General features: G+C 41.4%; 1 protein-coding gene across 3 annotated transcripts; it reads right to left on the bottom strand.

Annotated features, from left to right (window-relative positions):
* Window positions 1-562: 562 nt before the first annotated feature.
* On the bottom strand, window positions 563-26,656 carry LOC119728947 (regulator of G-protein signaling 20-like). 3 transcript variants are annotated; one of them, XM_038201397.1, is made up of 6 exons: window positions 26,364-26,656; window positions 7,799-7,985; window positions 5,228-5,305; window positions 4,067-4,128; window positions 2,712-2,878; window positions 563-1,905 (listed from the first exon to the last, which is right to left on the bottom strand). In XM_038201397.1, the coding sequence occupies exons 2-6, from the start codon at window positions 7,966-7,968 to the stop codon at window positions 1,720-1,722; spliced, it is 663 nt and encodes a 220-aa protein (XP_038057325.1). In that variant the 5' UTR covers window positions 7,969-7,985; window positions 26,364-26,656; the 3' UTR covers window positions 563-1,719. The 3 variants fall into 3 exon arrangements, with proteins under 3 accessions (XP_038057325.1, XP_038057324.1, XP_038057323.1); XM_038201396.1 differs by lacking the exon at window positions 26,364-26,656 and adding an exon at window positions 19,076-19,365 and having other exon boundaries at window positions 7,802-7,985; XM_038201395.1 differs by lacking the exon at window positions 26,364-26,656 and adding an exon at window positions 19,076-19,365.
* Window positions 26,657-27,126: the final 470 nt, after the last annotated feature.

Raw genomic sequence — 27,126 nt, forward strand, 5'->3', positions numbered from 1 at the left:
TAGAAAAGTCGCTTGCACCGGTTCAGAGTCCCATCTTCATGCGCGAATACACGTTGATAAAAAGGCCACAAAATTGTTAACTTCAGTTTTTAACCTCTTTATTTTTTTCTAATTCCTTTCTCTGACGTCACAAGCCCAACAACCCGGCACACTATGTTTCAAGTCAAACTTTTCATCCTGTTATCGTTTAAGCCATCACCAAACTCAGCCGAGTGGCCTCACTATAGATACCAATCTCAACCTTTTCCAAAATTTATCAGGGAACCATCGAAGTAGTCCCGCAGGCACAAATTGGGGCAGTATAGATCAGTATCCTTTCCGAATTTTTTTCACATGGTAAAAGGTTACCAGTGTGAAATACCATAGAACGTCACATGACTTTTATCTCCGCTTCTACATGTAGTTCTAATGTGGCTTCGAATCGTTTCTACCGGGATATAAGATTGAATGTTAGTGATTTAGGCTCCAAAAATCGTTATGAGCGTGATTTTGTTTTTACTCAGTGACAATTTCTAGGTTTTGTAATCGCGAGACAATTTACCGACACAATCTTCTGTATTATCCTCTTTGAAAAGCCAGATAATTGGAAACTCTATCGAGTGAGTAGTTCGGCTTTCCAAAATCCCCAGCAAAAACGAGCCCCGAATCAAAGTTCTGTTTAACTGTCATGCGTTAAAGGTTTGGCGAAGGACTTGTAATTTACCCCTATTTTCTTACTCTAAAATTAGGCCATTTGACAGCTCTTTGGTTTTAAGACAAACCATCGGGCAAGCGACCGTACAACCCTTGAATCACACACGTTCTCGTAATGCACGCCTCGTTTTCAGCTACACCAGTTCAATTGGCCATGGATTACATCAAAGCAGCCTTATAAACGAAAGCACCGGGTTTCAAGTTTTTCCCCCTTCCAATTATTTTTCTTTCCTTATTTGTCAACGCGACCGCCATTTTGAAAATGGCGGAGCGCGCAGACGTGTAAATTTGTGTAAATCCCTGAGGAAGATAATTGGCTATACTGCCGTCGTTCACTTCCGTACCTTTCCACCACACCATTTCCTCCAGCACTGAAGTCATCAGTACGGCACCCGTCTTGTCTTGCTGAAGACCACATTATATTCTACCTGATTGTAAACCTCTAGAATCGGAGATCACGCCCTCTCGCGGTGGATGCCGCACATTCTACCATGCAGCCAATTTTTCCAACGGTGTCACGCGCGGCGCGGGACCGTTCTGCTGTCGTCATCTCGTTCGTCTGATGGTCACGTGGTCTGATCTGTGACGTCATGTTCTATCACGGTGTGTGACAAGCCTCAGGTGTGTATATCCGTGCGATGCCGTCCTCTTTGCTGTTTGGTTGTGTTGACATTGTGTTGTTGCTACTGATATTTCTTTCCATATGAAGTTGCAATGCTTCTCTTGTAGTTGATCCTAATGTTTTGTTGATGGTATTGATGTTTATGTTATTGTTGAATTAGTTTTTGGTGTTTTTGTTAATCGTTTTTGATCGTTTCTTCCTATTGAGGGCAACAGCCAGACATGCCAGACAATCGCCGATACCGTCTTGTCGTCCATTTTGTCCACACAATGTATAGTATCCGGTACACTGCTCCGTTCAACGTCCAATTGTACGTCATCATTAGTGTTTCGAATTTATCACACCAATAAAGTCACGAGGGCAGGTCTGGCCCCAGACCCACACCCCACCCATTGGTTTCCCTCTCACTTCTTCTCTCCCCTGCTGGCGTTCTCGAGCATCCGCCGGAACATCTTGGAGTTGAGAAAGCGGGGGAAGGAGTCACGGTGCATGAGGATGTAGATTTGGTGCTGGGCCTCATCAAACGTGTGGTTGGTCGGGTTGTCCATGTTCTTATTAACGGCCTCCCGAACGCGCGAGTCTAGACTTACCTGAACAAAAAAATAATAATAATGGAAATTGAACAGAACTACTGGTCCACAAAAGGAACAATATAACAACAATGCGGCACAACAACGACCAAGAACAAGAACGATCAAAGTGCGTTTGCCAAAGTTTCGCGTGGAGCTGCAGCTCGAGTATGGTATACAGCAACAGCAGCAGCAGTTTTCAGGGGCAGCGTTAGCCGCTGCAGTGGAAGCCGGAGCAAGTAAATGCACTTCACAGCAGCAGCAACAGCAGCTAGGCGCAACAACGGTAACATTACCTGGCGTTAGCATCAGCTGACTAGCAGTAAGAGTATACCCAAAGCAACAGCAGGAGCAACTAGCGGCAACAGTATCCCTAATGCAGCAGTAGCAGCAGCAGGAAGATGCAGCTAAAACCGACGTCAAGAGCAAGTATGAACAGAAGCAGCAGCATCAGCGGAAGACAGGTGGAGCAAAAGCTGCAGCCGCTGGGACCACAACAGTAGCAATATATAAAAAGCAGCTAGCTAGCAGCAAGAGTATTTAGAAGCAACAGCAGTAGCATCAGCAGCAGCTAAATGAAGCAGTAGCAGTAGCAGCAGCATTAGCTAGGAGTAGTTGCAGCAGCATTAATTAGTAGCACTAGAAGTGAAGACAGCTATACCCTTGCAGCAGTTTGCAATACATGTCCTTGCAACAGCAGCAGTAGCAGCACAATGGCAACCACATACAATCGTACAGCTCTAACAAACACCAACACCGGCCAGTCAAGATATTGACGGTCGGCACTGTCTAACAAAACAACATTTTGTCCACTGTTAGATACCAACCTCTTTTGGCGAGAGGATGGATATATAATCCTCGTATATTAGCCTGGCCTTCTCCTCCACGGCAGCCGAGTTCGACTCTTTCCCCAACTCTTCACAGGCGAGCCAGAACAGCAGGTTCTCTTCGCTATATTCCGATCGTAAAAAATCTCGAAATCTCCTGCGACCCCCTGAAAACAAACAAATAATACCACGAAGTTTATAATCTGGTTTTTGGAGAATTTGGGATTTAAAAAAAAACAAACACCGTTTGAGCACCTTGTCGTCCAAAACGTTAAAAAAATATGTACGACACTTTGCGCACCTTGTTGAAAATGTATTAGGACTTATCGAAACAGTTTTGTTGGGATGTTGTTCTCTTATTAAAAAAAAGGCTTAAATCATGGGATGGGAAGACTAATAATGGTGCCAGAGGTATATTGGACACCATTTTGGATAGAACGTTCCCTTCACTGCAACGGAAAAAGCCCTGTCATGAACATGTGAAATGTGGATGCACAAATTAAACAACCTTCAGCATGCAATCATCGAGCATTTACATACATGTTTTTAGACTTTGGCCAGCCATTTAGATACGGTCAGACGGTTGCCAGCAAGTTGATCACGCCGGTGGCTAGCTAACCTACAGGTCCGTTACCAGCTGGCAAGCGACCAGCCATCCGAGAAACTCAGTAGCCAGTAAACCAGTATTTAGCCAACTGACCAGGTTGGTTAACCGGCAGGCCAATGACCTGCCAGCACTGAAAAAGCCGGTAACCGGCTAGCTGATAATTTAAGCCAACCAGACAGTGATATGCCGCTGGTTATGCCAGTAGCTAACCAGCGAACTGATCAGTTAAACCAACAGCTTGATTCCAACCAGACCAGTGACTGGCCAGCTGGTCGTCCAGTAGCTAACAAACTAACCAGGCTGAGGCCAGTAACCAGCTAGCTGATCAATTAAGTCAACATCGTCATAGCCAACCAGACCAGTGACCAGCCATCCAGTCAAGCCAGTAGTTAGTCAACTAACCAGGCAAGTAAGCAGCTAGCTGATCGATTAAGTCAACAACGTGATTGTAAACCAGACAGTGACCGGCCAACTGGTCTTTCCAGTGGCTAACTAACTAACCAGGCCAGTAACAAGCCAACACGATTAAATAAGCCAACAGCTTGATAGCCAACCAGACGTGACTAGCGATGCAGCTGGTCATGCCAGTTGCTAACCAACTAACCAGGGTAGTAACCAACCAGCTAATTATAGTTAATCTAGTAGCTTGAAAGGCAACCAGACCATTGACTAACTATACGCAGCTGGTCCTTTGTGTCCATTACAACTCGAAATATACAATTTACGTGCAAATTCAAGTATCACTTACTTGCACTTCTCATCATTGCATCGAATGAGTGTGACCAAACTCTTATTTCCTCCATGGTAGGACTGAGCATGAAAAAAAGCGAAAGACGTACCAGTTAGTACAAAAAGTTTAAATTCCTTATTCGTCAGTGCCGCAACTCCACCCAATTCCCACACATGAAAAAATGTTTTCGATCTTGCTACTATTGCATCGTAGTGCTGATGCCAAATAGTTCGTCAACCTGCTAAGAACATTATAGTGCCACTAATTATCTCTATTGTCTTTTCCTCCGAACTTTCTTGTGGTTTTTGAGGATAAACACAACTCTATGGTCAAGGGTAGCTTTCATGAAGCTTCCAGCTATCGATAGTTACTCCCCATATATAATTTTTTTTAGAAAACACCAGTCAACATCCTAAATTGCAAGCGATGTGAATGGCTTATGGCAGATTCTTTGCAGATTTTTGCTCTCAGAACGTATTTTCGCTCAGAGATATTTTCTAATTGGTTGCTTTATGAAATTGGGTCTTAAGTTATCTTAAGGTAATAATAACAAAAACGGGTAACTAAGATCAAAGCGATTTATTATTACCCAATGAAACATTCCAAATACAATTTACAATCTCTGCCCCCTTTGGAAGTATACAGCTCGATGCAGCCAATTCGGCGCAAGGCAGCTAGAATCAATAAAATATAACCATCTCTGCCCTGACAGGTATACCATTTATTTACTCCTGGGTGGGGAGACACAATGAGTGACAACGACCCCAGGCTGGACTCGAACCCACAACCTGCAGAATTACCCGCAGACCACAAGATCAGTGCTCCAGACCACGAGGCACCGTCGGCACTCCACCTTGGTAGGCACTGTGATTGCACCTCGCAGCATGCAAAAGGGCCAGTTTCTAAATCTCGTCTATAATTCTTCTGCATCTCGGGCTCAAGGATCATTGTGACGTGTTTACTATTAATAGGAACCAATAAGAAATACTCCTATCTCTGGCTTCGAGTGAGAGGTTTGATGTTTGTCCGACCGAAAGTGAGGCCATAATGAGTAAAGTCTGATGAGCAAAATGTTTATCAAAATGTTTCGAGGTCTTAAGTCATTAGTCTGAAGGCCGAAGCACAACAAGACAGAGACGAAGCATTGGTTTGATATATATAAAGACTCCGCATACTTACTTATCATTGGCATCTCCATTGGCCAATTCCATGGACCCACCTCCCGACTCCTCCTTGGCTGTGTTCTTCATGCTCAAACTTAAGACGGATAACCAGAGAAAGAAAGAGAGAGATTGACTCCAATTAATATCATCTTTACATGTGCAACCTGCTTGCATCCGATGCCGCACTAACCATGTATCAACTTCCCAAGAGGATGAGAAAACAACTTCTCATGTGTTATAAAAACGATTCGTTTACGAGGGGCCAGAACTAGTTCGAGTTCCAATGGGACATTTCACGTTTGTGAGATACAGGCTGGTAAGTTACGTCTGATTGAATGTTCTTACGTAATATATTGGTAACCCTCACAGTGACGTTGAGGAACGGGGTCGTTGTTTGGTTTAAGTCTCGCATTTTGTTCCAATTACAGATACCGTGCAAAAACCACCAAATACTCACTCTTGCCCGTCAACAGTATTTTCGATATCGCCGCTTTCTTGTGACGCAAGATCCGACATGTTTTGAGAAGACCTATGGCCAGACAATCGCACGGTAATTCAAATCAAGGACATCAACGCCCACATGCACTAGGCCTACTCCACGTAGATTGAAGACTTATATTTCTTTCTTTCTGCCGTAGAAGCAACGAATCGTCGACCTTGTTGTGACTAGCGAATATACAGCACACGACCAAGTGCCTACGTATTTTAGAATTCTACATTGCCTAGATTGTTGACGGTACCGAATTCGTCTTTGTACTTTGAGCTCCTTGGCAAAGTTGGAGTTTACATTTCGCCAATCAAATCGCCGCAAAAGTCATTTTGACTTCTGTATCAGACGACAAGTACTTTTATCTTATGCCCAGCGATTACGATATCGCAGCTGCACAGAGGTGCGAATCTGGCTTGCCATAAACAAGACTGTAAAAGGGACAAAAGTCATGACATTCGATTTGCCACTAGCACTATAGCAAGCTGAACTGATCAGATACGAGAACGGGGCACATGAACTTTTCGAAATTCAGGTTAAGCGGTCGAAATGCAGTGGCATGTTTATACAAAGTAGGAAAAAGAGAGATACTATTAGAGTTTAAAGGTCCGCTATATGCCAATTTGACAATATGAGCAAAAGATCGCAACCTGTCCATGTTCGGACTCAAGAAGACATGGATATGATTGCTTCAAAGGAAAACCCGATCGGATAATTTTGATAGTTGCTCGTGGGTACACTCCTTCATTAGCATAAATTAAGATCAACCAAGAACTATACGCTAACTCCAGTTTAACTATTTGACGATGATTGAACTAGTTAAGATTGGCATACCAAGGTTGGTTGCATTGCTTAAACCTGGCATTTACATCAGTGTCACTTAGTGTCCTGTCCAATTCTGGAATTATTGGGTTTTTTTCCCACGGGATTCCTCAACCCGTAGAGGCCGCCGGTCAGTGTGTTCACACCTTCAGATTATTTACCATAACTAGCGTAGTCTAGGGCCCATTTCACAAAGAATTATTAGCCAAAACAACAAAAGGCTGCAGATAAAATTTAATGTAATGTTATTGACTGGTACTCGGCCTAAAATTTACTTAGCAACGGAAGTTTCTCCTTTAAAATTCTGAGGTCAGACTTTTCGGTTATGACGAGTTATGACGGGTACACTCCTCCCATCCTTCATTCGCGCTACCCTCCACCCAGTGATCTCTATTGAATCTGGACTGCGCACGCTCCTATGGCCATGCAGGAAGAAATGAAGCCACCACGAGTCACTCTTACGGCCAAAAAATATGGCGGCCGCAAAGTAGAGAGTGAGAAAAAAATAAAATGAAACCCAAATGTTGCGACCATTGTTTTAGGGAAGTTCTGCATGTAGCATTTTTAAAATCTAGGATATGTAAGCCCAATTCCTAAGCTTTCTTTTAGTACAAGAATCATTACAATCGCTCATGTACTTTTCAAGTTACGGAATTTTAAACACTACCACCGTTTTAAGGATTTGTCCACGGATGACAGAAAAGTTCGGTGTTCTTTCAGCAAAACGAAAAGAAACTACATAGGAATGTGTGTGAATTGTTTTCGTTTTGCTGAAAGAACGCATACCTTTTTTGTGATCCGTGGACAGAACCTTCAAACGGTGGTTGTGTTTAAAATTCCGTAACTTAAAAAGTACAGAAGTGTTTTGACTGATTCTTGTACTGAAAGAAAGCTTATGAATTGGGCTTTCATATCCTAGATTTTGAAATTGCTACATGTAGAACTTCAATAAAACAATAGTCCCGACATTTGGGTTTCGGTTTTTTGACTCACCCTGTATAACTGTACTGTTGCTGATGACTACAGGGCAGGATCAAGATTAGATGCCGGATTTGTATACACTGTACCACAAAGATGGCACCCAAATGATTTTAGCCTACGACACATTATCCTGTCAGTTTAAAAAGTGACTCCTTCCTCAGTTTTTTTCTAGCCACTGTATCCAGTATGCAAGCAAAACACACATGCAACCATGGACTGCAGGGGCTGGGGCAGGAGTGGGGGTCAGGCCGGGGTGGGTGGGTGTGGGGGAACAACACAGAGTTGGTTATTGATTACCACGAGCAACTGCAGCAGCAGCACCAGCAGAAACAGCAGGCCCTGGAGCCACGCGTGCCCGGCCGCTCCTGTGCGCCCTCCGTCACCTGGTGGGTGGAGGACACAGACGGCGGATCCCTGGCCGCTTGGTGAGACGACTCCCTCATGCTCTCCGGCGCCTCAACCAGCATGGAACGAAATGCGGGTGCTGTAGGACAACGGAGATGAGAAAGTAAGATGTATGATCAATATTGGTCAACAGGGTCAAAAGAGAGATGGACCTGTTAAGCAGAAACTCTGGCGTAGCCAACTAACATGCTAAGCAAAACGAGCTGGGAACCACAAATACATCTTAGGCTATCGGTATTTTGGCTGGTATCCTGTTTTGCTGAGCAGTTACGTAAATCCATGTGCTTCTTTGCCTATAGCGCCCCCAAATTGGTCCTTGGAGCAGTTTATAGCAGACTATGGCACGATCCCAAAAGGCTCGGGTCTAGGACCTCCAACTTTTTGGGGACCTACAAACATTCCGTCTCGCTCGTAAAAAAAAAAATTGTGGAAACGTTGTTGCACAGCTAAGAATAAAATGGCAACTCGGCGAATATTTTTAACGTTCAAATTATCTTAAAATTTTGTCCATGCAGAACGATTACGTAATTCATGTCACTGACATATCCCACTGCATCAATTCATTCGGTTTAAGAAGCCAGTCTTTCGTGTTGTGTTGAGCCTCCCAAAAACCTTGGTCCCAGACCCTCCTGCATTGATAATTCAGCCCCGGTCACAAATATAATGCGGTGAGTCTGTATAAGTACAAATTCTCAAAAATGGTAATCAATAGGCACATATAACTTGATTATTTTTTTTGTAATAGGTGAGGGTTTGCTAAAGAATGGATTGAACCATGGGAAGAATGAAGGCTGCCTGAGAAGAGGATGAACAGGCGGGCGGGTTAAACCAAACAAGAGACAAGAAACACAGGAAAGCACAAACGATTAAAACGAGCAATTCACTACTAACTGAAGTTTATACGACTCACAAAACACAAGAGAGTATAAGGTAGAAAGCGCAGACGACAGTAGAAAGCGCAGACGACATGAGCATGTGAAATGTAGCGGTATGAGTAAAACTCTGTCTCAGAAAAAAATCACTGATCTTGTCAAAGTGAAATAGTGACATTTCCCGTAGTCATATTTGCGCTTGCTTGAAATGACCGCGCAATCTCGGCATCATCCAACCGTTATATTGGCAGCGACTCCGCCACATTATCACCGTGCAGCAGCGCGCTGTATGTAGCGTATCTTCCTCCCTGCCAAACTGATCTGCTGGGGGCATATTCGTTACTCCTATAGTCTTTTAGACGAATCATTGGGATCTGGACGAAGGCAGGCAGATGCCTGGCCATACCTCTGAGATAATGAAAGAGGCACACGGCCAAACTGGGTCACCAAAGGGCTCTTGTGTCTGCAGCGTTGCAGTCGAAAAAAAGAAGAAGACATTTGAAGGAGACGACCTTGGTATTAAAGTTGCTCCCGGGAAGATTGTATCGGCCAATAAAAAAAAGAAAGTAATGTAGGTCTATGTTTCAGAATTTTCTCCTCGAGTTACTTACACGATTTGACGCTACGGAAACCGTCTACTTCGGGTTGCGTAATACTGATGATCCCAATCTTCATATTATGCAACAAACAGTACTTGAAATCAACTCCAATTTAAAGGGTTTTTTCCCCATAATTTAAGACCCCTCTTTCTGATAAAGACAATGTTTTTTTTCTGGGAAGGATTTCCTATTTTCAAACCCAAATTCATATTTTCGATGTCAATCTGTTACATCGTACGTCAATATGCCCGTTCCATCATTAGCTTAGCCCCACACATATTTGACTTTCATGAAAAAGTTCAGAAGATTCAAGACAATTTCAGATGTAAAAGATTTTTTTTCAGTAACTGGGTACCTTCCTTATATCTGTATTTCTCGTTCAAGACCAGTTAATTAGCAATAACATATGGTTTGCCACATATGGTTTGCCACAAACCCTGTAAAGTTCACTTGGCGAGAATTCATGCCTAAGTCATACATAATGGACAGAGGCGGATCTAGCTTTCATGAAACGGGGGTGGGGTTGATATGAAGGTGGAGGGGGGGGGGGGTTCAGTTAAGCCGTACCGTAGGCACGCATTGCTATAGGGGGTCCGGGGGTACGGGTCGGGGACTTGCCCCTGGGGAAATTTCGAGAGAAATCTACGTTGCTTTCTCCTGCATTCTAAGGCAATTTGAGAATAAATTTAGGAACTTTAGCAAATTTTCATTTATTATTTTGGCCCCATTTTACTAGTTTCATAACATTAGTCAGCGGCTGAACGGGGGAGGGGGGGGGGGGGGCTGCGACCCCCACCCCGCCCCTAATTCCGCTACTGAATGGAGGAGGTTCGTCTTCTATGGGCATGGCCTAATTTAAATACTGCCTCAATGCTTACGAAAAGAAATAAATAGCCACATTTCATCCTGTTCAACATGACATGCAGCCAACGATAATAATTTCTCCCATGGTTGAACACGAAGGTCAACGCTGCATGCTTTCAAGGGTACATTTTTTCCCCTCTTCTTTTATACGAGACACTGATTAATTTCACATGTGCACATTATGAATGTGCATTTATGTTACACAATGGAGAGACAGTGGCGTATAACCATCGGGGGTGGGGTGGCATGGGGTAGGGTGGGATGGGGTGGGGTGGGATGGGGGTAGGAGAACAGTTTGCCTCCCTTGTCTCTGCTTCGAAAGGCCAAGGGCCAATTTCATGTTGTTACTGATGACAACAACAGAAACTGTCGGGAAAAGAAATTATCAAAAGTAGCCTACCGGGCTATAATTATGGGGAGTCAGGTTGGCGTAGCGGCACTATCATCGCCTTCCACCGCTGTGACCTGGGTTCGAATCTCGCCTGAGCCAACATGTGGATTGGGTTTCCATGCAGTCCCTACCTGATTCCATGTGTTTTCCCCAGAATAATCTTCAGGGGTTTTCCTCACATCTCTAAAACTGTAATTTCATCCCATTGTCTCCTCTCTACAGGTTTCTTCAGGCTTGCGAGCTACAGTGCCGTGGGCGCTTTTGAGGAATCCTTGGTTTAATTTATCATACATTAATAATAAATGTCATGCAGCGTATAGTGTTTGAGACTTGTTCTCGGCTAGTTTTTGCTTAGCCCATAAATTTGATGAGCAAATTTTTCTGCTAAAAATAGCTCCATGGAAATTGGGTCCACGGGCTTTGCCTTCATTCGCGCCCTATCTGTTCCAGCGGAGCTTGACGAATTTGCTTGAAGTTCACGTGATGTGCAATTTCGAATCCCCCTTCTTAGTTTCGCGACCTTTAGAGGCTGCACGGCGCGTACAATTAACGTTGACGTCACCAAGGTCTCATTGTTCGAAACCGTCGAAGGTAGAGCTTGCTCACGTTCCCGCTACAAACCAAGGTTGCGAATTGCAAGCGGGGTAAACGCAAGTACTGCGTTAAAATAATAATCCTGTGAGTAATCTGGAGAAAATTAACGAATACTGATGGAGGTGGGCAATATTCTGGTTTGCAGTGGTCAATGGGCGCAGACGTCATTGGTTTGTGGAGCGTCCGTTACAAAATGGCTAACATTTTAATTAGACAAGAGATTTCTTCCCCTGCAAATTCGCAGTCGCAGCAAGTACCACACTCCATCAAGCACTGTGTAAGGTTTTAGTGTCAAATGCACCGATTTCCTCGGAGATATCTGTGGGGTTAACTACAGGTCTGTGCGGGTTTTTTTTCTGGGGAGCAGGTTTGACTTGTCTTTTAACAAAAAAAAGTACAGTAGTTATCGTGGAAGGTAGTTCTTCCAATTTACCGATCCAAGACGTGTAAACTCGGTAAGGGGAGAATGCAATACTCAACAGGCGGTAACTGGAGGTTTACCTTGAGGTTTTATGGGTTTTATGAGGTTTTATGGGGTTTTATGAGGTTTAATGGGGTTTTATGAGGTTTTGTGGGGTTTATGAGGTTTTATGGGGTTTATGAGGTTTTATGGGGTTTATGAGGTTTTATGGGGTATTATGAGGTTTTATGGGGTTTTATGAGGTTTAACCGGGTACTGCAGGGTTCTACCTAAAGTTACGCTCGTTTAATTTCGCATTCTTTCCTAACGTAAAAGTCACTCGAACCGGGCGGTTTTGCCAGCAGTGAAACTTAACCTTGCATTACATTTGTCGTCTAAAAAAATCAGTTGCGCCAAGGCTTTTCCAGTTCAATTCTTACCCCATTTGAAACCGCAAAACACCACAGTGCTAGAGCAAAAATGTGTATACAAAAAAAGCAGCAAAACATATCTTCAGTCGCAAGGACTTTTAACAGCATCACATCATACCACAGTGAGAATGTACTCGCAAAGAACAAAACACTTGTACTCGTACTCGTACTTAAACTCATGGCAAAGTACCCGGTACTCGTACTTGCAACATACTCGTTCTATTGTTAGGTAGAATTTTGTAAATGTTAAATGCCAAATACGACAACAGTAAGTCCTTGGGAACATAATTACATGTGAAGCAATTTCTTAATTACAGTATTCAGTTATGTAGTAAATGTACTTGTACTCCTGTAAATGTAGCAGTACTCGAACTCATAAAAAAACCTGCAGGCCCTACTCGTACTCGTACTCATGGCGAAGCAGTGGCGTAACTATAGGGTTGAAATTCTGAGGAGGCAGCTTGGGGTGCACACATTTTTCAAGGGAGCACCTGAAGGCATATGACATAAACTGTTTATTTCAAAAGGGGGGGGGGGGACCGGGGGGACGGGGGGAGGGACACGGACAAAGGCGGGGGGGGGGGGCGTGCCACTGACGGCAAGATACTCGTACTCACGGAAAAGTACTCGTACTCGTTGTCATGAAATGTACTTGCCTACAACACTGTCTTAACAAGATCATTATAATGCTGTGATGACAACTGCAATGTCATACATGCCACAAAGCATTTCAACTCCACAATTTACCACAGTTCTAAAAAATATACATGTATATATTTGTATTTATGCCACAGAGTGAGGTAAGTAGTTCAGCTTTCTGTTGAGTCTATTTCACGCGGAATTGTGTCCCTATATATCTATCACAGTGCCTGTCCAATTTGTGCATTCCTTATCTCAAAATCCGTAATTCTTTCACAGATATTCCTCTTTTGGATATATCTCGTTTTTCTTTGTTTGTACCTTTGTTTCAGAACTGACGTCAATTGAGCGTACCCAATAGATTCCTAGAACTGCAACGTGCTTTCTGCAGCCGATGAGCACTAGTTAACAATACAGAAGCCAAACAGCAAACAGCTATTAAAATCATGAAAATGAATTAAACTGCTGCAAATTGCTATACCGACTGGACTGACCTGAACTGTACAAATCAACAAAATGAGCTGGCCTGGCGTCACGCAAACAATTTTGTTGAGTCATTAAAATCATTTCATAGTTAACAGTTAAAGTGGCCATTTGCTTATTGTGCTGATTAATTATTTGTGTGTGTAATACAACAAGTCAGTACTTCCCAGAACAATCGTCTTCGTTTTCTTTGTTAATTCGCATGTAGGCAGAAAAACACACAAGTACACATAATAATGTCCCTGTACATTATGTGGTGGATAAATTTAGTTATTAATATTTTTTAAGGATGAAAAGTTCAGCATTAAATCGATATTTGCTTTTGGCCAAATAGATCCCTTGCATCTGGCTCCACATCTGACATACGCATAAGTAGACAGTTTGTACTTTCATTGTCAACGAATTTAGTTTAAAACAGTCTTCATTAACGCACCATGCAAAGCGTCTATAATATAGAATCTGCCCTCACTATAATTAAGGGCGTTCTCCAGCCTGTGGTATATTAAAATTGCTTTAATTGTATTACAGCATTTCACATTTCACAAACTGCTCAAGCAAAAAACTTGCAAAAGTTGATTGGCTGGTTCTTCCAAATGCAAAATTCTATGCAAAATATTGGGATAATGAAAAATGGTGTTATTTCGTACATTATTTAGGCACGCACTGATAAACTAACATCAATCTTCCATTGATCATTATACTTATACTTATAGCCATTCAAACCATATGATGTACACCAGACTGTTACTTCTTATAGCTAAATGCTATTCACATGGCTTCAAAAGACGTCATTGTGCCACATATTAACTATTCTCTATATTTTTTGTATAGTTACCCATTCATTAGACAATACTATTTTTGTCATCATTACTACGCTATTATCCGTACTTAATGAACTTATTCTGGTCAATGGGCTCTGGTGGACATTTCTGGTCAGGAAATCGAACGTTTTCAGACCATTACACTAATTAATAGAAGATACAACAATGTTAGTGCTATAATCACAACAAAGGCAGAGGGAGGGGGAACGGTCGGTCAGGGGTTGTTGTGCGGTGGTCATCAGCGATGCCAAGGGGTCTTGGGTGATAAGGCGGGAGTGGTGAAATTAGGAGGGTGGATTAGGAGGTGCGATGGTGATGATGGGTTTTTAGGCGGACAAGAGAAAGTGGTGAGTCTATAGTGTGGATGACTGTAAGCGGGGCGGTGTATTTAAATACATTATTAGGCCATATTTCCATAATTCTATTTATTTTTTTAAATATGTCGTCTTGTCCTTGACCTTCTTTCACTTTCAGTATATTTGTTTCTTTTTCAAATTTAAAAAAATTAATGCATGGCCATTTTGTAGGACCAAAGAAACAGTATTAAATGAATTCTTTGAAATCTTCAACTTTGTATAGGACTGACCTTTCAGGTTGTACTAGCCTTTCAGGGGGCAATTATACGAGCCTTACAATTTTCGTTTGTGTTAAAAGAATTTCCATATTCATTAGCAAAGCAGTGACGTCATCGTCCATAGAGGCTTCAGCGTCACAATTTAGGTAGAATCAGGTGCCAACTTTTCCCTTTCTGGAAAATGGCGTTTTGTTTCGATATTCATACAATGTGATGAGCAAACCTAATGTACAAACAATGAGGAGCATTCAAGGTTGAAAATATTATACAGATAATGTACCTGATGGGAGTGCTTAAAATAGAGCCGAAAAGTACGCCATTTTGTCCTTGAGCTTCCGGACCCCTCTGCGACCCTTCTATGGGCATTTTACACTGGATTGCCCTTTCTCTTGCCATAATTGTTGACAGAATGATTTCCAACCGTAATCACCCCAAGAAAAAATTACAGTGGAATTTTATCTTGGCATTCCACAAAAAATATCGATGAGAAATCAGTTGGAGATGGGTAAAAACGAACTTTACTTACGACCTTTCACATCCGGCATTTTCGTACCTAGGTCTCCTTGTTCGATCACTTTTGTTTGGCACATCTTGTAGGCCTACTTGCGTGAGAACGAATATGATACGACGCGAAGATTTACCTACCTACAGCCGATGGGTTCTAGAATAGTCGGGCTTGCTTGAATACAGAATTTTAGATTTGTTTGTGAATGATGAGTCCTTCCATTTTATTAAAAAGTATTAGTATGTCCCGAAATACATTTTATTCTCCTATCTAAGTTTCAGTTTTCACCCAATGACCGCCCCAAAATTATTTCATAAATTTTCATCTTTGTACCAGTACACCGAGTTCCACTAATCCACATGTATTTTAGATTTTTGGAAATGAGAGGTCAGTTTTAGGCACGATATTTCTCTTTCACGTCAGGCGATCTTTTTCTGTTTCCATTAATTGAGATGCTAGTAGCAATTTTACAAAGGCATTTTTGAGGGTGATAATCTTCAGAAGTCAATGTACCAAAAATAATTGCAAATTGTATAATTTTTGCACGTTAATTTTTGTATTCAAGGGGTTCAGCAGCGCGCCACCAGGGGTGAACTTTCAGGCTCTTTTGACATAATAGCAACAACGCCCTCAGTTGTCAAGAAATAACATTGACATTGACTTTTACAATAATATCGAAGAGGGGAGTTTCACAATTTCACATAATTTCACGAAAAAGTGCACGAGAAACTTACTGTAGTGTGACGTTCATTTAGATGACCCTTTACGCTCCTGTTTTAGTTATGTATGGTTTTCAACAATTATTGAATTCTTTCGACGTTGTTTTCCTGATTTTCTTGTCTGTTTGTCAGTAATGTCATCGTCAACATCTTTATCACCAGTATTTAATGTCGGCGTCAGTCATTTTGTTGTTGCCATCTTGCCCTCGTCATTATATTTGGTGTCATAATCCTTATCATTGTCATCTGTATCGTAATGAATGTCACTGCCTTTAATATCTGTGTTACCATAGTCATCGTCATCGTCACCGATGTGGTCACTGTCATCGTCGCCATCTTGTCGTCGTCATTATTATCATCAGCAGCATCATTGACAGCTGCATCAGCACCAACATTTGCAGCAAGTATAGCAACAGCGTCAGCGAATGGTATTCCATTTACTAGCCGAGGTAGTTGATGCAGCAATAGCAGCGGCACCAGCAGGAGCAGAAATATAGCATTATTACAGTCAGCAGGAATTATAACATCAAGACAATCACAAAAAAGTCGGTGCACGTATAGCAGCAGCATCAATAGCGACAACATATTATAGCCCAACCTGGCAAACATCAATAACTGCAGAATGAGCCAAGACTATACAGCAATTGTTCTATAAGCAATTTTCACTTAAGTAATTATTATGTAGAAGCAATGATATCAGAAGCTCTTTAACCAGCACCAGCAGATGCAATTTAATGTGACGACAGCATAATAGCAGCAGCAATAAAACTAATTACTAACACTTTGACAAAGCAGCATCAGTAGCAGAAACATGGCAAGAAGCGGCATGGGTAGAAGTGTCAATGGGTTTTGTAGCAGCAGCAGCAGCATTGAGCAGCAGCAAAATCAGCTGTTATAGTTTAAGTAGCAACAGGAGCAGCAGCAAAATCGGCTGTAATAGTTTAAGTAGGAATAGCAGCAGTCGCAACAGCAGCAAAATCAGCAGGTATAGTTGAAGGAGCAATAAAAGCAATAGCAGCAGCAGTAGCAGCGGCTGTTATAGTTTTAGTAGTAATAGCAGCAGCAGCAAATTCAGCAGATATAGTTTAAGTAGCAATAGCAGCAATAACAGCAGCAGTAGCAGCAGCAGCAGCAAAATCATCAGTAATAGTTTAAGTAGCAATAACAGCAAAACCAGCAGCAGCAGTCACAACAGCAGCAGCAGCAAAATCAGTTGTTATAGTTTAAGTAGCAAAAGCAGCAGCAGCAAAATCAGCAGTTATAGTTTAAGTAGCAATAGCAGCAGCAGCAAAATCAAAAGTTATAAATTTAAGTAGCAATAGCAGCAGCAGCAAAATTAGAAGCTATAATTTAAGTAGCAATATCAGCAATAGCAGCCAAATCAGAAGTTATAATTTAAGAAGCAATTGCAGCAATAGCAGCAGCAGCAAAATCGGTAGTTATATTTTACATAGCAATAGCAAAAATAAGCAGTAATAGTTTACGTAGCAATATAGTAGCATAGAAGCAGCAGCAGCAAAATCCGAAGTTATATTTAAGTAGCAATAGCAGCAATAGCAGCAGCAGTAGTTATAGTTTAAGTAGCAATAGCAGCAGCAGCAAAATCTGCTGTTATAGTTTTAGTAGCAATAGCAGCAGCAGCAGAAGCAGCAGCAGCAAAATTATCAGTTATAGTTTAAGTAGCAACAGCAGCAGCAGTAGTAGTGAATGTGATATTAGTAGCAGTAGTGCAATTGATATTTTCTTTCACTTGTTTCTATACCAACCTTAAAAGAACATGCAAACCATTAATACAAACAAATAATTTCTTACTAGCAAACAATACACAAGCAGGACATTTTTGAGTGACCGACGAATGAAGAAATGTCATAGCTTTTGATTCTCCACTGTGGTCATTCATCGTCTTTTCATTATGACCATTTTATCAAAACAAGTTAAATACCAATAACTGTACTTATTGCACATGTGTTAAGCTCGACCTAAATTTCTTTGTGCTACATGACTTGCTGGGTTTTTTTTTAATACAAGCAAAAAAATCCTCGTGTGTACATTTTCTAACCGTCAGCTTGGAGAACTGTGGAAAGCATAGCCAATTATAAAGCACTATGCATATCGATGAGGACGTACTGGTAATGAGTGTGTGTATTCATTGAAATTAACATGTGTCCACGTATCCGTTGATGAATGTGGCTAGGCTTGCAAAACATCAATAGTAATAATATTTACCTTTTAGTCTGGTGCTCGCCACGTTTGAGGGACAAATACTGTACAAACAACCATACAATAACCGCCGCAGCATCGTATTTGGAATTTTTACGACTCTGTATTTCTAAGGGTATTTATGTGACAGATGGATATAGGCCTATGCGCTTGTCAGTACTCAGAGAAAATACAACACATTGATATTTTTAATACCAGCTTTAAATATTTATAGAGTTCAATGCGCTACATTTTTTTTCGGTAGAAGGTTTTATTGCCAACAAATATAAGATTAAATATCCATACATTTTTCTTTACGTGCAAATATTCCCTGAATAAAAACCCCCAAACCATTGATCAATATTTTATCTGGCTTAGTTGCGTGAAATTCCGATTACGTTTTGCGGTCTAAGTCATTTATGGGATAGTCACATATAAAAATGCAGAAAATACAGTAGCTTTTGCAGAATGACATTCTACAATATACATTAACAGATTATACTTTACCCAATATATCTGACATATTCTTACGAAAATACCAAATCGTTCTTTTGAAAAAGTCAATGTTGTCATTTTTTTTGTAAATACCACGTCAAGCTCTATTTCATTTCAAAAGAGGAAGTTCTAGGAAAGCAATTGTTTCCAAATCGGTGATAACAATTCGGTCCTATCGAAGGGAAACGCTCCCAGCCCTTGCTATTCCAGACAATTAAAGGCAGGATTGGTATTTATCGACGGCGCTATAAATTAGAGTGGAACAAAATGCATTTAGAATGAACGTTGATTTAAGAGCTAGGCAGCGACATGGAAATTGAGATGGATGGATGGTGGTGAAGTGACAGTGCCGGGCGAAGATGGAGGATGGATCGAGGGGAGGTATATACCACGGATCGGGGGAGGATTCTTGATGATTTTGTTGTGAGTGAGACAGAGCAAGATAACCAGCACGACCGGCCCAGCTACGATCGTCAGGGACGACCCAGCAACCGACCAAGAGATGCAGCGGGCAAACAAAATGAAAATTACCACAACAAAAATGACATCTAGCTACCAGAGAGGGGAAATCCAAGGTACATACCCAACGGCAAACGAACAGATCTCCTTCGGCACAGCCCTGTCACCTTCATGCGATCATGTTTTTCCCCCGTAAAACGCCCGCCCGAAAAATGCGTCGGCTGACTGCCTGCTATGCGCCTTATATTGCAGCTCGAATGGCCGACAGATTAAGCGAGTATCTCGTGCAAAGGGACAGCAGGTATAGACTTAACGTAGCGAGATATATAAATTATAATAGAGATTGTATGGTATGGAAGCTGTGTGATGTATGCAGGGAGTTCTATGTACACGGTACGGGACAACCGCTATATCGCAACTAGCGACCGCTGCAGTGACCGCAGTGCAATTATAATAATTGCATGCGGACGCGCTGTGTGGAATGCTGGGTAAAAAAAAAAATTGGAGACAGCGGGAGCTAATCTCCCAGCAACGTCGCCAGCTGATCTGAACAACGTCTGGTCCCTGCCTCCGCAACGCTCCGCTACGGGTTTACGCATCTCGCGGAGATCAGACGGTTGGGATTCGTCGATACGATTTTGCTTTTGCTATCTACAGTAGACGAACTGAACTCGCTGAACATAGATATCATATCAGGGATGTACCGTATGTGGATGTGTGTGATGCTTGCGTGCGAGTGCCGGGAAAGGGGTTGTATGCGCTGAACGCGCGCTTAATGGAAATGTTCTGAACGTACGTACAGAGGGACTCGTATCGTAGTTGTGCAGAGACAGCACTGCACTCGCTTTCAGATAATTATGCATGCTTGGGGAACATCAGCTCCAAACGTCCTCATGAACATAAAGCATTTGGTCGCTTGGTGCACGGGAGCTCGCGTTATAAGTGAAGCGGTTTACGGGCGATGAGGACACTAGCCATCGGCACGTAAGCCCAGAGCGACTCCGCTTCTCCCTGGCTAGTTACAGACGCTCGGGGAAAACAGAAATAAAATAGACTAATGATTCACATTCGGCATTTAAAAGGATATCACTTCGACACTCATTTCTTGTTGGTTTTCTTCCCCTTTTTTGATATCAGATATTTAGCATATAATATGGGGACAATATTTTATACATTTTGCGATATCATGAACGCTACGATCGACAAAAACAACAACAAAAATGTAGCAGTTATGGTATGGATGATTGGGAAAGTGATGGCGGTTAGATAGTAATTATAATTCGATAATAGAGAGTATGGTAATGACAATATCGTCGTTATTATAAAGGTGATAACGGCGAGATGGTGGTGATAAAATGTCATATTAATGCCATCAATATAACCATGTCATAGTAATGTCAATTTGTTTACGTTTCAATAGCACATTCAAAGTACGTTTATTCACAAGTCGTAAACGGCAGAAATCGTGTTGAATTTTAAATCTTTATTGTAACGGTGTATATAGATATAGATATACATGTAACACAATAACCACAAAGAATAATATCATTTGACTATGCACTATAAGGAGTGTATTCTATTAGTTAACTTCGACCATGACGATTGAATGGGCTCTGTCCCTATCATTACGTAATGTATTGTGTTCCTACCAATTAGAATAACCCACATACAAGAACAGGTGATTTCAAATGCGAAATGAAATGAGCCAGGATATGGTTTCTATGTATTAATGTGTACACATTAATGTTCTTCTTAGTCCGACTTCTTTATTAGTACTCTGCAATTATTTGCATACCGATTGATAATCTATGATCCGGGAGATAATTTGTTATGTTTATGCGCGAATGTGATCCCCGCAAGGCACTCTGTAAAGGCGGATCAGGGTAGGGTGGTTGGTGGATACCCCCAACAAGTGTATCTCTTATCTTTTTTAATTAATTAATTGATTGATTTATTTATTTACTCATTATATTGATTAATTAAGAAGAGGAGGGAACATTTTTTTTTCGAATCGATGCTACTTATCCCCTTTCCTTTATCAAATTTGTTAAAATATTAATACAAAGAGTGGTATGTTCAACCAGGGTTCGAAATTAGCGGTAACCCGCTAGCCAAATGCTAGTCAAAACAGCGGCGGGCTAGTCAAACTATTCCTGAAGTAGCCCGGCTGGCGAGAGAAAATTATTGGGATACGGCAAAGATGAACGCACAGGAAGAAATAAACGGATTAAATTCAGAAACAAAACCCCATCAATTTGTGTCTAGTCTTATCAACTGTTTTAAAAGTTTAAATTATTAGATCTGTTAATTAAAAATCTGTTAATTAAATACACTGACAAACACTGACAGTGAAAATGCCCACGGGCTAGTTAAGAGGCCGTTTCAGTAGCCCGGCTGGCTAGTGAACAGAAAAGTTAAGGTCGAACCCTAACAGTTCAACACCACGAAAGTAGTAGCAGCTGCCTTAGCGTAAGTAAATCACTAAAGACTCCATCAGGACCTTGGTCGCAAAGTCATTAAACACAGCACAGGATGTCCCGGCGCTTGTTATCACACGGTGACGTCACAGTGGCGTCAATGGACTACCGTTTTATAACCCACGGGGAAAAAAGTCTTTCGTCCATTGATTAAATACTCGCTTCTGTGGTTCACATGATAATCATTTTCTGACTTTGGATTTGAGATAATGAAGTTTGCTTATACGGTGAGCCTCAACTTCATCTGCGGCCGGCTGCGCAACAGAAATTATTGCTTAACTTACTTGCTTAGCACCAATCACTGCTGGTCAATATGCATCGAATGTTATTTTGGTTGTTTTGTCTCCCCCGCCCTCTCCCCCTCTTTTTCTTTGGTTTGTTTAGCACATATATAATGTGCTCAGCAGATAATGTGCTTATCAGCTGCGAGAAAATGAACTTGTGTCCTTCTTCTTTTTGTCTATCTTCAAAGCATCAAATGGTCGTTTTCCATTTGTGCATTCGCGAGGTCTCCGGAGCTGCATGGGTGGGGTAGTATCGGCCATTTGAGGCAGTGATCCATGGTGTGGTCTGCCTCTGTGCACAAGTGCTGTGTATATAGCTCTATTTCTGCAATATTTCTGAAATGTTTGAACTTTAAGTATCAATGTACGTCGTCTGTTTCACCAATGTTCTTCTTCCTTATGAGTTTTACTTTGTTTAGCATCATTTAATAATTTGTATTGCACGCAGGGACCCAATTGAAACCAGTTTAAACTGCTTGGGCACTGGGTAAGAAATGGAATAATTTAAAATGCCATTGATTTTTGGTTTTAATTCTTATATAGAATTCAAATTTGCAAAGCGAAATATTCTATGTAGCAGGTGCGTGAAATTGGGCCCTGATAAAATTGTGCATCGCGCTAGTCAGTTTTTTGTCAATTACATTGGGAAGGGGATACAAATTCTCACCCTAGCACTTTTGCTTCCATCCAACAAATACACATTAGTACCCCTATGGGCATTATTCACGAGTGGACCACATTACTTTGAAAGCGAGGTAACCTCTTCATTTTTGGAACGCGAGTAGAAATGAAAGCAATGAATCAGTGTTGTAGTCGAGTACTTTTTCCGAGTACCGAGTACTGCCGTGTACTTAGGTAACCGAATACGCCGGTACGAGTACTTGTTACGAGTACAGTACAGGTCTCCAAGTACGAGTACTTGCCCTTCCGAGTACAAGTACGAGTACGATACTTGTACGCCCGAGTACGAGTACGAGTACTTGTATTCCGAGTACGAGTATGAGTACGAGTACTTCTATTTCCGAATACGGCCATACGGCAGATGGTTCGCTGTGCGTAATAATTGGCCCAGGCCCAGCCAGACCGATATACAGACCCACTTACAGCTAGCTGAAAGTATCGATAAAATAAGGCCGACGTGGTAAGTCAAGCTAGGCCATTTTGTTTCTTCGAGTACTGCTATTCGAGTACGAGTACTTTGATGATCGAGTACGATTTCGACATGTCGAGTAAGAGTACTTTGCTGGCCGAGTACGAGTACCGTCATTTCGAGTACGAGTACTTTGACATTCGAGTACGAGTACCGAGTACGAGTACACTGCAGTACTACAACACTGCAGTCAGGGGCGGCGGAACCGGGGGGGGGGGGGGGGCTGAAGGGGGCCACTTGCCCCCCGCCCCCTCCCCCAGATTTACCCAAGTGCTCCTTTTGCGGACATAAATGTGGCCCCTGAGCATAGATGTGCCCCCTCGAGATGAAAACAAACCTGGCCGTAAAATTTCGGATAATTTGTTTTCAGTAACCATTTCCCAAAATGGTATAGAGAGTTCTGATATGAGCGAGGAATATGAAAACCAAGCCCCAAAACCCTTACGAAGCACCCTGCATAATGGCCAGTTTAGAAGAGCGCCCCCTATTTTGGAAAATGGCATTGATTTTACGGAGGCCAAGTGTCCAGTGAAAAAAAACGTGTCGACATTTCAGCACGGATGTGCAAGTGCCCCTTTTTGGTGATGCCACCCCCCCCCCCCCCCCCAGTTTGAAAACCGTTCCGCCGTCGCTGACTGCAATGAATTAACATAAAAGTTCATTACAAATTAATATCAGTCTGCTCTGAGGAATAATTTAAAATTTGTGATTTAACATACCCTAATAATTATGTTAAGCCACTCAGTTCAATTTTTAATATTTCATTTCCGTATAATATGCACTTAATAATTATACGTCATTAACTATATCATCCTTTATATTTCAATTCAGACAATTAAATTCTAATCACTATGAGCTATGCCAACACGAATAGAGTCTACCATACTAAGAAAAAGGAAAAATACAAGAAAAATTAGTGCAAAATCTAAATCTGTAAATAACCATAGTAACAACAATTTTCAGTTCAAATTGTGAACTCAAAATTTTACTTATTGGAAATATTTGCGAGAAAAATTTGCTAATTGGCTTACTGTCATGTACTGACACAACAACGAATCACCAAAGAAAATAAAATTTACGACAGGGAAATATCCAAACTTCTGGCAACTTTTGGTGCTGATAATTGCTGTGACATTGAGATTTCTGCCTGAAATGACGTCACATCCTTGCTCATGAATATAGAAATTGCAATAGCATAAAAACCAAAAAAGCACCAAAATTCCCTTGAAAATGGCAAAACGAATATAGAGTTAAATGAGACACAACGGTGGATTTCCAAGCATTGCATTAAAAACACATTACATGGGCCCTTTATATACAATCAGATCCTGAACAAATAACATTATTATATTTATGTAAACCAAATTAGTGATATGGAAAAGGAAACAATAGTATTTATGGTAAAAACACAAACACATGACCATCATGCAATTGACCAAGCAGGTAGCAATATGAAGATGTCGGGCAAGACATAAAACGATTGGACTTAAAAACCGGAATTTGTGTCCGACAACAAGAAGAAACATTAAACAATATGTAGAGAACACCCAAAATGAAGTGGGGGTGCCATGAAATTAAAAGGCACAACAATAATGCGGAGCTCTTTCAATGTGGACGTTTTTTTATGTTAAACCATTTAGACTCGAATCTCATTACTAATACTAACAAATAATGATAAGGGTTATTCAATGAAATTCAAATTCATACAAACCATAATTTGTCGGTGAAGCCTATTTCTGAGAATGATTGACATAATAATTATGGCACTTGAATGAAATTCTGTCGTTTCACGATAGGGGCAAACAAAAATTGAAAAATTTGTTTCGCTAAAACGCAAATATGAACATGGATACTTATTAGCAGTTCACTTAGGAAATTTACGGTCAGCTACACAAGTGTCTTGTTGATATGTGATGATGACTGTTTTGCCTTTATCCTGTTTTTATTTGATAATATCGGAATTAAATGTATTTATGAGGGTACTTGTTAATTTTGACAACCCTAGATGACTAGAATCAATACGAAAGTTTTCCATTCAGTGGACAGACCAGACCAGCCCACACTGCTTCGCTTTCGCTGATTGGCCAAATCCCACCTTCACTGGTGCGCATTCATTGTCAAATGTAAACGGAGGGTCGGCGCACATGGACCAGCGAAATGTAATTGCCGCCGCTCGCGAATTTCATGTTCAGATATATATATACAACGCCCTCTTTCGTTCGCACATGGTGAGCTCATCGTGTGTATTATGTGTGGGCTTTGGGATTGGGGAGTTTTCAAATGCAAGGCCAATAGTTTTTCAGCCTGACGTAGTTTCCACTGATGTCTCCGATGCATGGCATTCAATTTGTGACCGGCGCGACGTAAACCTCTCTTCGTATTCTGAATGTCTAGTGGAAATACCTGAGAGATTATGCGCACGGTTTTGCGGATTAACGTTCACTGTTTATTCAGTGAAGATTAACAGGATAAACCGGGGAGTCCAAAACCCGGAAATACTTCCCTTTTTATATCCATAGAGGTGTCGTGTGAGTGTCGCAAGGAGCAGCAGGTACATTTTGGATGAGTAAATAACCAGTTTTGGTGATACGCAGAATCGAGAGAATCGCTTGTTGCAACTGACATTTTTTTTTGTACAATACAACCCGAAACTTCATCAGCCTTTTTGCCTCAACACTATAGCCATGCTCGCTTTCGAGTGTTGAGCTTTGTGAAAGGCATTAATATTTAACCCCGCCCCCCCCCCAAAAAAAGAACCTGCCGATTTGATCAGAAAAACGAAGTGATGAAAGGAATGCATGGTACCAAATACCTTGTAAAATTATTCCGTCTGAAAAAAAAGTATCTTTCGAAAGAAAACAATCACTGAAGGTTGTTAAAAAAAACCTTGATTCCTGATGCGGCAAAGTTTTAACAACTTAACAATATTCGTGGAATTCAGCGCAGATCACCCACCTGGACGTCATACTGGCTGAGTGATAATCATTTCCACAGAGCAGCTTTGTGGATTTTATCACGAAACGGAACAATATTCTCGAAATGAAACGGCATCTTTTGAATCTGAAGTGCTAGCATTGAATTAATTCACTTTGAGTCCAGAATAGTGTACGTAGGTTTTTGTCTGTATTGGCCTATAGTATCCACTGATCTGAAACTGCAACAGCTTCAGACCCTACTTTAATATTTGAACCATTTGTCTTGCTTCAGACGAAAAACAAATCCCCCCCCAAAAAAAAACCCCAAAACGATTCTAATCTGTGACCTTTCTGAAAACGAGATATGGCGTATGAGATATGCCACTATGATAAACCATGGACTTTTCACATGACGAAAGCAGACACCAGTCAGTCAATCTTTCCATATTTAGCATAAAATACATATCTTGAAGATTAGAGCATGGAGCTAGAATTAGAGTATCAATTATTTTCACAGTTGCAATAACATTTGCCCATTAAGCTTTAATATATAAGACAGTGGGATATTGGAAAACACCTGCCTTACCATGTGTGTAAACTCGTCCTGTAGTCAATCAGTGGCCATAACAATCCATCATGACGTTCATGTTATGATTATACAATGCCAACACTGATGAAGTCACAATTAGCGGGCGTTTGTTTGAAAACCAGCACAGTTGTGAGAGAGAGACGTCAAACTAATTTCAATCCACAAGTTGACGATAAAGGACACGTACCATGCAGTCTTGCGACAACTCACATTGTATTTAGCAAAGCGTAGCTGGCGGAACGGCCCCCGCAGGCAGCTGTTACACATGTATACACAAACCGCGAGTATTAGGGCCGCAGATCGACGGCCACACGTGATAACTTTATCTGCTCGCAGTTTACAAAACAGACCAGCACAGAACCATTATCAGAAAAACAAATAACAGATTCCATCAAGATAACACTAATTATCATGGCTTGCCCTTAATATGAATGGGGGAGAATGTACCGCCACTACAAAGCTATATCATTTAGTGAAGAAACAAACTTCCCTCACACACATAAAACTAACCTTTTTTGTATTCCTGCGTTTGAGCTCGAATACCATCAACCAGTACCGGCACCTCTCTCAACTGAAATGAACCGTTTCCGTTCTCGGATCCGGAGTTTGCCCACAAAAACAACCAAGGAAACGGGCTTTCGTGAAATTCGGGTATTCGTGGAAGAAAGTTCGGATTTCATCATTCCAACAATACAAAATATAATCTGTGGGTGGATTGGATATAACTATGCACGCCTCTCAATTATTAAGCAATCATGAT

This window comes from Patiria miniata, unplaced genomic scaffold (genome assembly GCF_015706575.1).
Source record: "Patiria miniata isolate m_02_andy unplaced genomic scaffold, ASM1570657v1 HiC_scaffold_20, whole genome shotgun sequence".
Classification (NCBI taxonomy): domain Eukaryota; kingdom Metazoa; phylum Echinodermata; class Asteroidea; order Valvatida; family Asterinidae; genus Patiria; species Patiria miniata.

Excerpts from the sequence above, each read along its gene's own strand:
- LOC119728947 (XM_038201395.1), bottom strand. The coding sequence starts at position 19,124 with ATGAAGGTGACAGGGCTGTGCCGAAGGAGATCTGTTCGTTTGCCGTTG. Across the intron at positions 5,306-7,798 it reads TGCTGCTGCAGTTGCTCGTG|TTTGAGCATGAAGAACACAG; the intron begins GTAATCAATAAC and ends ATCCGTCTTAAG. Across the intron at positions 2,879-4,066 it reads TGCAATGATGAGAAGTGCAA|GGGGTCGCAGGAGATTTCGA; the intron begins GTAAGTGATACT and ends GTTTGTTTTCAG.